This window comes from Corapipo altera, unplaced genomic scaffold, assembly GCF_003945725.1.
Source record: "Corapipo altera isolate COAL_440 unplaced genomic scaffold, ASM394572v1 130483, whole genome shotgun sequence".
Lineage (NCBI taxonomy): Eukaryota > Metazoa > Chordata > Aves > Passeriformes > Pipridae > Corapipo > Corapipo altera.
This window is the reverse complement of record NW_020885578.1, coordinates 1,629-11,891: the sequence shown is the minus strand read 5'-3', so window position 1 is coordinate 11,891 and position 10,263 is coordinate 1,629. Positions and strand designations below refer to the sequence as shown.

The 10,263-nt window shown below is 59.4% G+C and overlaps 2 protein-coding genes and 4 non-coding genes across 6 annotated transcripts; 4 read left to right on the top strand and 2 right to left on the bottom strand.

The window, feature by feature from the left end:
* Positions 1-48: 48 nt before the first annotated feature.
* Positions 49-1,559, top strand: LOC113940633 (zinc finger protein 628-like; the record flags this gene model as incomplete). Its single annotated transcript, XM_027631788.1, has 5 exons — positions 49-559; positions 623-1,024; positions 1,124-1,176; positions 1,375-1,483; positions 1,552-1,559. Coding segments are annotated over 5 exons (1,083 nt in total), but the record flags the coding sequence as incomplete, so codon positions are not given.
* A 199-nt stretch (positions 1,560-1,758) lies between these two features.
* Positions 1,759-7,519, top strand: LOC113940632 (uncharacterized serine/threonine-protein kinase SBK3-like). Its single transcript, XM_027631787.1, has 7 exons — positions 1,759-1,767; positions 2,080-2,202; positions 2,236-2,301; positions 4,888-5,088; positions 5,445-5,647; positions 5,989-6,818; positions 6,882-7,519. Exons 4-7 carry the CDS (start codon positions 4,893-4,895, stop codon positions 7,222-7,224), a joined length of 1,572 nt encoding a protein of 523 aa, XP_027487588.1. The 5' UTR covers positions 1,759-1,767; positions 2,080-2,202; positions 2,236-2,301; positions 4,888-4,892; the 3' UTR covers positions 7,225-7,519.
* A 261-nt stretch (positions 7,520-7,780) lies between these two features.
* TRNAS-GCU lies at positions 7,781-7,862 on the bottom strand. Its single transcript has one exon. It is a non-coding gene; the product is annotated as a tRNA-Ser (tRNA).
* Positions 7,863-8,412: 550 nt separating this feature from the next.
* On the top strand, positions 8,413-8,484 carry TRNAM-CAU. Its single transcript has one exon. It is a non-coding gene; the product is annotated as a tRNA-Met (tRNA).
* Positions 8,485-8,871: 387 nt separating this feature from the next.
* Positions 8,872-8,945, top strand: TRNAT-AGU. Its single transcript has one exon. It is a non-coding gene; the product is annotated as a tRNA-Thr (tRNA).
* Positions 8,946-9,527: 582 nt separating this feature from the next.
* On the bottom strand, positions 9,528-9,599 carry TRNAE-CUC. Its single transcript has one exon. It is a non-coding gene; the product is annotated as a tRNA-Glu (tRNA).
* Positions 9,600-10,263: the final 664 nt, after the last annotated feature.

Sequence of the window (10,263 nt, the reverse complement as noted above, 5' to 3'; positions counted from 1 at the left end):
CGGGTGCACACGGGGGAGCGGCCCTACACCTGCGGCACCTGCGGCAAGAGCTTCACCCACTCCTCCAACCTGCACCTGCACCGCCGCACCCACTCGGCCGCACGGCCCTTCCGCTGCCCCGCCTGCCCCAAGGCCTTCGTGGTGGCCGCCTACCTGCAGCGCCACCTGCGCACCCACCGTGCGCCTGAGCCGCACCCCCCGGCCTGTCTGCTGCTGCGGGGGGGGCCGCCCCTCCCGCCCGCCACCCCCCGCAAGGTACTACTGCTACCTGGCCCCACCAAGCCTGCCCAGGTGGCGCAGGTGGGGAAGGGGCCGCACGCCTGGCAGGGCGTCCTGGTGGTGCCCCCTGGGGCGGGACAGGAGGGGGCGGGGACGAGTGTGATTGTGCTGAGGGGTGGGATGGGGCCTGCAGGTGTGCAGGTACAGGTGGCTGAGGCGGCAGGGATGGCGACAGGTGTGACAGGTGTGGCAGGGGTCACAGGTGTGACGGGTGGGGCAGGCATGGCAGGTGTACAACTCCTCCAGGCCACCGAGGTGACAGGTGTGGCAGGGGTCACAGGTGCTCCAGGTGTATCAGGGGTCACAGGTGTGGCAGGTGGGACAGGTGTGGCAGGTGTTACAGGTGTTCCAAGTGTGCAACTCCAGGTGTTGCCGGAGGTCACCAATGTCCAGGTGCGGGGGGGGGAGGGGACAGGTGTGACAGGTGTGGCAGGTGTGACCCGGGTAACAGGTGTCAAAAGTGTGCCAGGTGTGCCAGGTGTGCAGCTCCAGGCCACTGAGGTGACAGGTGTGGCAGGGGTGCCAGGTGTCACGGGTGTGCCAGGTGTGCAGCTCCAGGTGTTGCCGGAGGTCACCAATGTCCAGGTGCAGGGCAGGGAGGTAACAGGTGTGACAGAGGGGGCAGGGGTGACAAGTGTCCTAGGTGTCCCAGCTATTACTGGTGTGACGGGTGTCACAGGTGTGACAGGTGTTGCAGGTGTCACAGGGGTGCAGCTCCAGGCCACCGAGGTGACAGGGGTGACAGGTATGACAGGAATGACAGGGGTGACAGGTATGACAGGGGTGACAGGGGTGACAGGTGTGACAGGAGTGACAGGTGTCACAGGTGTCACAAGTGTGACAGGGGTGCCAGGTGTCACAGGGCTGCAGCTCCAGGTGCTGCCGGCGCCCTCCGAGGTTAGCAAAGTCCAGCTCCAGGTGTTGCCATCACCACCTGAGGTCACCAATGTCCAGCTCCAAGCGCTGCCACCACCCTCAGGTGTCACCAGAGTGCAGCTCCAGGTGCTGCCACCACCACCTGAGGTCACCAAAGTCCGGCTCCAGGTGCTGCCACCACCCCTGGATGTCACCTGTGTCCAGCTCCCAGCAGGTGAGGTGGCCAATGTCCAGCTCCAGGTGTTGCCACCGCCCCCTGAGGTGACCAATGTCCAGCTCCAGGCACAGCCACCACCCTCAGGTGTCACCTGTGTTCAGCTCCAAGCAGGTGAGGTGGCCAATGTCCAGCTCCAGGTGCTGCCACCACCACCTGAGATGACCAATGTCCATCTCCAGGCCGCTGAGGTGACCAAAGTCCAGCTCCAAGCGATACCACCGCCCTCCCAGGTGACCAATGTCCAGCTCCAGGTGCTGCCACCGCCACCTGAGGTGACCAGTGTCCATCTGGAGACCATGGAGGAGGTGCCCACTGCCCACTTGGAAACCTTGGACGTGCCCCCTGTGCACCTGGAGACCTCAGAGGTGCCCAGTGCCCACCTGGAGACTTTGGAGGTGCCCCCTGTGGCCCTGGAACTCGGCACGGAGGTGCCCAGTGCCCACCTGGAGATGATGGAGGTGCCCCACGCCCACCTGGAAACCTTGGAGGTGCCCAGTGCTCACCTGGAGACATCAGAGATGCCCAATGGCCACCTGGAGACCCCCAAGGAAGTACCCAGTGCCCACCTGGAAACCTTGGAGGTGCCCTCTGTGCACCTGGAGACACCAGAGGTGCCCAGTGCCCACCTGGAACCCCCCGAGGAGGTGACAAATGTCCACCTGGAGACCTTGGAGGTGCCCAGTGCCCACCTGGGACCCCCTGAGGAGGTGCCCAGTGCCCACCTGGAGACCTCAGAGGTGCCCAATGCCCACCTGGAGGTGATGGAGGTGCCCAGTGCCCACCTGGAGCCCACGGAGGAGGTGACAAATGTCCACCTGGAGACTTTGGAGGTGCCCAGTGCCCACCTGGAACCCCCTGAGGAGGTGCCCAGTGCCCACCTGGAAACCTTGGAGGTGCTGGGGGGAGCATCTGCCTACCTGTGCCTGCAGGTGAGGGGGCACCTCGGGGGGGCAGTGCCCCAGGTGAGGGGGTATGTGAGGGTACCTGGCGGGGGGAGGGGTGTTACCTGTGTCCCCTTGTCAATAAAGGTGCCCCTCCCCCCCCCAGTGTGTCTCATCCTTAGGGGTGGGGCCTTGAGGAGGCGTGGTCATGTTGGGGGCGTGGCCATGGGCTCCATAGGGGTCATGGGACGTGACCAGTATGGTCCCAGTATCCCCCAGTACAACCCAACTGGCCCCAGTATGGCCCCACTGAGTCCCAATATGGCTCCAGTATCGCCCCAGTACAGCCCAACTGACTCCCAGTATGGCCCCAGTAAAGCCCAGCTGACTCCCAGTATGGCCCAACTTACCACCAGTATCCCCCCAGTATGGCCCCACTCCCTCCCAGCCCCCTCCCAGTGCCCCCCAGTGGATTGAAACCCCCTCCCAGTCCATTCCAGTGCCTCCCAGTATATCCCAGTCCCTTCCCAGTGCACTCAAACTCCAAGTCCCTCCAGGCCCCCCTCCCAGTGTCTCCCAGTCCCTTCCCAGTACACTGAAACTCCCTCCCAGTCTCTCCCAGTATATCTCACTCCCTTTCCATTGCACTGAAACTCCCTCCCAGTCCATCCCAGTTCCTCCCAGTATATCCCAGTCCCTCCCAACCCCTTCCCAGTCACTCTCCTCCCCCTCCCAGTGCCCCCCAGTCCCTCCCCTCCCCCTGCGGTGTCCCCTTCCCTCCCCCTCCCCACCTGTCGGTGTCACCTGTCGGGGCCGTGACCCCGCGGGGGCTCATTAATCCCTTCCTCCCCCCCGCGGGTAATTAATACCCCCTGCCGAGGGCGATTAATCATTCCCGGGGGCTCATTAATCACCCGCCGAGGGCAATTAATCATCCCCTGCTGGTAATTAACCCCCGGCAGCTCGTTAGTGAACAGCTGCTCCCGGGGGGGGTCACGACCCCCCAAATTCCCCCCCGGCAACACCTGGCCCGGCCCCGGCACCTCCCAGTACAGCCCAGTACAGCCCAGTACAGCCCAGTACAGCCCAGTGCACTGAAACCCCTTCCCAGTGCCCCCCAGTCCCTCCCAGTCCCTCCCAGTGTCCCCAAATCCGTTTTCAGCGCCCCCTAGTTCCCCCCAGTCCATCCCAGTCTCTTCCCAGTGCACTGAACTCCCTCCCAGTACCTGCCAGTACCTCCCAGTTTCTCCCAGTGCCTCCCAGTGCCCTGAGCCCCCGCTGTGTCCCCTCGGGGTGGGGGAGGGTCTGGCGGGGGGCCCGGGGTGGGGAAGGGCAGGGACAGGTGCGGGGGGACCCGAAATAGCCGGGGGGGGGGGGACAGGGCCAGGTGGCACCGGTGGCACCAGTGGCACCGTCACCAGGGGCACTGGGAGGGACTGGGGGGCACTGGGATATAGTGGGAGAGACTGGAAGATACTGGGGTATACTGGGATATACTGGGAGGCACTGGGGGGGAGTTTCAGTGCACTGGGGGGCACTGGTGACACTGGGGGGGGGGGGGCACTGGGGGACTGGAGACACTGGAGACACTGTCCCCCAACCTGTCCCTCTGTCTCCTCCTTGTCCCTTTGTCCCCCCATGGCCCCCCGTGTCCCCTCGATGTCCCCCCATGGCCCCCAAGCCCCCCCCATGTCCCCATGACACCCATGTCACCCCCGTGTCCCCTCCAGGTCCCCCTTGTCCCTCTGTCCCCTCTGTCCCCCCCATGTCCCCCCTTGTCCCCCTCATGTCCTCCATGTCCCCGTGCCCCCTCTGTCGCCCCCCCTTGTCCCAGTGTCCCTCTGTCCCCCCCCCCCGTGCCCATCTTTGGCCGTGGGTGACACACACGTGTCCCCACACGCAGGTGACAGAGATTAGCGGGGCCCGGGTGGCACCGCGGGCACGGGAAACTCTGAGTCACAACCGCAGGGGCCGCCGAGGGGGCACCTGGGGGGGGGCACCTGGGGGGGCACCTGGGGGGGCACTGACACCCCCTGACCCACTGGGGGACACAGGTGAGACACCGGGGCCACCCCTGGGGACACCGGCAGGAGGGGTGGCACCGGGGGGGGGCAGGGGGGCGGAGGGGGCGGGGACAGGTGGGTTGGGGGGACAGGTGGTACCTGAGGGCAGGTGATGGGGGGGGAGACCTGGATGTTGGGCAGGACTGGGATGGGCTGAATTGTACTGGGATGGATTGGGGTGGACTGGGGTGAACTGGAATGGACTGGGTTATACTGGGATGGAGTGGGATGGGCTGGAATGGACTGGGTTATATGGAGATGGACTGGGATGAGCTGGGCTGTACTGTGTTGAACTGGGTTATACTGGGCTGGACTGGGTTGAATTGGGCTATACTGGGCTGGACTGGGTTCAACTGGGTTATACTGGACTGAACTGGGTTCGACTGGGACAGACTGGAATGGAATGATCTGAGCTGGGCTGATATCGACTGTACTGGTCTGTACTGGTCTATAGTGGGCTGCCCCAGAGGAGGAGGAGGGGGATGAAGATGAAGGTGAGGAGGATGAGGATTAAACTGGGCTGGGCTGTATTGGAGTGAACTGGTCCATACTGGTCCATACTGGTCCCCAGGGCCCATGGAAGCAGCGGCCGAGGAGGAAGAGGAGGAGGAGGAGGAGGAGGGGGAGGCCCAGGAGAGGCTCCTGCAGCACCTGATGGTTCAAACAGGGCGGGACCTCCCCCAGTGCCAACTGGAGCGGGACTGGGACGTACTGGGAGAACTGGGCAGTGGCTCCTATGGGCACGTGGTGCTGGCACAGCCCCGGGATGGGGGTGAGGGGCTGGGGGGGTACCGGGAGGGCTTGGGGGGGCTCAGGGAGGGGGGATTTCTGGGTACCTGTGCACCAGGTGAGCACCTGACACACTGACACACTTCAGGCTCTGCCCCCAAACACACCTGGGAGATCCAAGGGGCTCGGAGGTGGTCTATGGGGTGGGGTAACCTGTCCCCAGGTGTGCCCAGGTGCCCCCAGGTGTGCCCAGGTGTGTCTATAAGAGGTATAACCCATCCTCAGGTGTGCCTAGGTGTGTCTATGAGGGTATAACCCATCCCCAGGTGTACCCAGGTGTGTCTCTGGGGGTATAACCCATCTCCAGGTGTGCCCAGGTGTGTCCCCACCCTTGCCCAGGTGCGCCGGTGGTGCTGAAGCTGCTGCGGAAGGACCGGACGGGCAGGTGGGGCTTCCTGCGGGAGTTCTGCACCCACCTGTGCCTGCGGGGGCAGCTCACCTGCCTGCAGGTGCTGCCCCTGGCCTTCGAGACCCCCACCCACTTCGGCTTCGCGCAGGAACACGCACCTGCCGGGGACCTGTGTGGGCTGCTCACACCTGGGGTGAGTGCTCAGATGTGTCTGGAGTGGGCACAGGTGTGTTTGGGGGGGGGACAGGTGTGAGGGATGCACCTGCCTGGGACCTTTGTGGGCTCCCCGAGCACAAGGTAAACCCCTGCACTCATAGGTGACCCCACAGGTGATCCAAGGTGACACTAGGTGACCCCAGGTGTGTCCCCCCCTCCCCAGGTGAGTCTCCCTGAGTCCCAGGTGAACCCCTGCACTCACAGGTGACCCCACAGGTGCCCCAAATGATGACTCCAGGTGACCATAGGTGACCTCAGGTGACCCCAGGTGACATTGGGTGACCCTGTGTCCCACCAGGCGTGTCCTCCCCTCCTCAGGTGGGCCTTCCTGAGCCGCAGGTGAAGCGCGTGGCCACCCAGGTGGGCGCGGCCCTGGATTACCTGCACGGCCACGCCCTGGTGCACCGAGACGTGAAGCTGGACAACGTGCTGGCCTTCGACCCCCAGTGCCAACTGGTCAAACTGGGCGACTTCGGCCTCACCCGTGTCATGGGCTGGCAGGTGGGGCCCACCTGTGGCTCGGGCCACGCCCCCTACGCCGCACCTGAGCTGTGCCACCTGCGCGAGGCGGAGACGCTGCACCTGGAGCCCAGCCTGGACGCCTGGGCCTTCGGCGTCCTCCTCTTCGCCCTCCTCACCGGCACCTTCCCCTGGGGGGTGGCTGCGCCCCCGGATCCCCAGTTCGGGGAGTTCCAGGTGTGGCAGGGCCGCACCTGGCAGCCAGGTGGGCTCACCGGCGGGGGGGAGGTGCCGCGCGCCTGGCAGGGGTTGGGGGAGGCGGCGCTGGAGATGCTCCGGAGGCTCCTCCGGCTGGAGCCCGACAGGCGAAGCCACGCCGGGGAGGTGAACAGGTACCTGGACAGGTGCTGGGGAGGGCAGGCGGGGAGGCCTGAGGGGGGTGGGAGCGGGGCAGGCACACCTGGGGATGGGTCAGACACACCTGAGGATGGATTCAACACACCTGCGGATGGGTCGGACACACCTGCATGTGGGAGAGAAGCACCTGGAGATGGGCTGGACACACCTGAGGATGAGTTAGAAGTACCTGGGAGTGGGTCAGAGACAGCTGGAGATGGGATAGACGCACCTGGATATGGGTCAGACACAGCTGGGGATGGATCAGACATACCTGGATATGGGTCAGACAGACCTGAGGATGGATCAGACACACCTGGATATGGGTCAGACACAGCTGGGGATGGATCAGACATACCTGGATATGGGTCAGACGCTCCTGGAAATGGGATAGACACAGCTGGGGATGGGACTGAAACACCTGAGAATGAGTTGGACACACCTGGATATGGGTCTGGAGATGGGTCTGACTCACCTGGCAATGAACTGGAAGCACCTGGGGATGGGATAGAAACACCTGGAGATTGGTCAGACACACCTGCATATGGGTCAGAAACATCTGGAAATGGGTCTGGAACACCTGGAAGTGGGTTGGAAGAACCTGGGAGTGAGTTGGACACACCCGGGAATGGGACAGAAATACCCGAACATGGGCTGGAAACACCTGGAATGGGCTGGAAACACCTGGAAATGGGATAAAAGTACCTGGAAGTGGGAATGAAACACTTGGGAATGGGTTGGAAATACCTGGGAATGGGATGAAACCTCTTGGAAGTGGGATAAAAACATCTGGAAATGGGTCCAAACCACTTGGAAATGGGCTGGGAATATCTGGGAATGGGATGGAACTCCTGGAAGTGGGATAGAAATGTCTGGAAATGGGATGGGAACACTTGGGAATGGAATGGAAGCACCTGGAAATGAGCTGGGAATACCTGGGGACCCCCCCAAAAGGGGAGTTGAATAAAATTCCCTGGTTTTTGCCTTTTTTTAACCTGTTTTTACCTGTTTGGGGCTCTTGGGGGGAAAAAGGTGGGAAGAGGGTGGGAAAAAGGGGAAAAGGGAGGAAAAATGATGGAGAAAGGGTGGGAGAAGGCTGGAAAATGATTTAAAAAGGGTGAGAAAAGGATGAAAAAGGATGGAAAAAATGATGTAAAAGGAGGGAAAAGGGACGGGATTTGCTGCAGATCCCCCGAAAAACGAACCTTAATCGCAAGAGGGCGGTTTTGGGAAACCCCCCCAAAAACGTGGGAAGCGACGAGGGTGGGATTCGAACCCACGCGTGCAGAGCACAATGGATTAGCAGTCCATCGCCTTAACCACTCGGCCACCTCGTCCGCGGCTGCGCACTCGCGCCCCGCGCCCATCTCGCTGCTAGAGGGGCGTGGCTTCAGCGAAAGGGGCGTGAACAGGGGCGCGGTCTCCTATCAGAGGGCGTGCTGTGGGCGTGGTTTATCCACCCCGGAAATCGGGGTTCGAATCCCGGGGGAGCCAACTCGGGGAAACGGGGAGTGTTTTAAATACATTTTAAAAAATGAATAAACACATGAAATGAATAAATTAAATAAACAAATTAAAAGAATAACATAAGTAAATAAAAATAAATAAATAAAAGGAATAAAGAGGTTAAACAAATAAATTAAATTAATTAAATTAAATGAATAAATTAAATTAATTAATTAGATAAATTTGAATGAAAATTTAGATAAAAGAAAAAGATAATAAATAAATAAATTAATTAAGTGGTTAAATCAATCAATCAATCTATATATGTACATGTATAATAACATGCGATAAATTGTGTATTTATTTTAAACTGCTCTCACTTTCTGCCTCGCTTTAAGTAATTATAATTCATTAAAAGTAATTAGAAGGTAGCTTTGCAGCAGCAGAGTGGCGCAGCGGGAGCGTGCTGGGCCCATAACCCAGAGGTCGATGGATCGAAACCATCCTCTGCTAAGTCCGTTTTTTCCTCTCCCTGATTTCCTTCTTTCCTCCCCTAATTTTCAATTTTTTATTTTTTTCCCCCCTATTTTTTCCTAACGTCCCTTTTTTCCCTCTTTAATTTTCCTCATTGTCCTCCCTCCCCATTTCCTCCCCTTTTCTGGGGTTGTAAAGGGGTTTTTTGGGGGCTTCTCCACCCTCGGGCAGGTACCGGGACAAGGATGGGAGTGGGAAAAGGGTTTTTTGGGAAGGGTTTCCCTCCTCAGGGGGTTCCGGGACACGTGTGTGTGTATGTGGGGATTTTGGGGGTCTCCCTTCTCGGGGATCCCGAATCTCGCGGGGGGAAGAGGAGGGGAGGGGTCAGGGGGTCTGATGGTCTCTGATGTGGGACTGGGCAGCGCCGGCGCCGTGGCTTAGTTGGTTAAAGCGCCTGTCTAGTAAACAGGAGATCCTGGGTTCGAATCCCAGCGGTGCCTCCGCCTGTGTCGCGACAGACAGCATTGGCTTTTAACCTCCTCCCCCTTTTTTCTATGTGTTTTTATGGGCTTTTATGTATTTTTATTTTTTTTTATGGATTTTAGGGTATTTTAATGTATTTTTTCTGGAGGCTTTATGGAGGTTTTATGTATTTTCATGGCTTTTTAATGCACTTTTATGTTTTAATGCATTTAAATATTTTTATTATAAATAATAATATATTACAAATCCTTTAGCAATATTACAAATACTATAAATATTTCCTTAATATTATAGTATAACATATCTTTTTAATGTATTTTTATGTTATACGTTATATCATCACCATCGTGGCTGGGCTTCGCGAACGAAGATCTGGGAAGGGCTCTATCCACATTTGTTACATGCACGATGCTGGCTAATGAGGCCACTAAGAGATAGACATTATATAGTATATCATGTATATTATATATACTCTGCATCATATTTATTTTAAAAATCTATTAATTATTAGAGTAAAGGAGTTTGGCGAGTGAGGAAAGAGGAAGAGGGAAAAATGGAAATTAGAAGGAGGAAAAACTGAACGAAAATTACCGTCTTTGTTCCCTGACCGGGAATCGAACCCGGGCCGCGGCGGTGAGAGCGCCGAATCCTAACCACTAGACCACCAGGGAACGCTGGAAGAACTAAAGCACCTGGACTCCCCTGACACAATTCAGAGACCCCCCTGAGGGAGGAGAGACCCCCAAACATTCCCTCAGATGAGTCCCGGGACCTCCGGAGGGAGGAGATCCCCAAATCCCCCTTCTCGTGTGTCTCGAAACCCCCCACGGGGCGAGACCTATGGGGGGGGTCTATTGGGGGTCTCTGGGTGTCTATAGGGGGTGTATGAGGGGCTCTGCGGGGGTCTCTGAGGGGTCTCTGGGGGGTCTCCGGGGTCCTAATGAGGGGGATCCCCCGCCCCCTCCTCGTGTCTCCGCGCGCCCCCGTCGACCCCGCTCGGGCATCTTCGGTCACCTTCGGGACCGGTTCGGCTCCGCTCGGGGACCTTCGGGGACGTTCGGAAACCTTCGGGCCGGTCCGGCTCCGTTCGGCTCCGTTCGTCCCAGTTCGGCTCCGCTCGGCTCCGTTCGGCTCCGGTTCGGCACCGTTCGTCCCAGTTCGGCCGAGTTCGGCACCGTTCGGTTCCGTTCGGCCGCGTTCGGCTCCGCTCGGGCCGCAGGTGAGCGGGGCCCGGCCGGAGGGACCGCGGGGTCCGGGAGGGGGGGGCAGCGGTTTTTGGGGGGTGTCGCGAGACAGATTTGGGGGGGTCTAAAGGGAGGACACGTGTGGGGGGGG

What these genes read in the sequence shown, in the direction of transcription:
- LOC113940632 (XM_027631787.1), top strand. Translation starts at nt 4,893, where the DNA reads ATGGAAGCAGCGGCCGAGGAGGAAGAGGAGGAGGAGGAGGAGGAGGGG. An exon ending in GGCACAGCCCCGGGATGGGG is followed by an intron (nt 5,089 to 5,444) that starts GTGAGGGGCTGG and finishes ACCCTTGCCCAG; the next exon opens with GTGCGCCGGTGGTGCTGAAG. An exon ending in GTGGGCTGCTCACACCTGGG is followed by an intron (nt 5,648 to 5,988) that starts GTGAGTGCTCAG and finishes TCCCCTCCTCAG; the next exon opens with GTGGGCCTTCCTGAGCCGCA.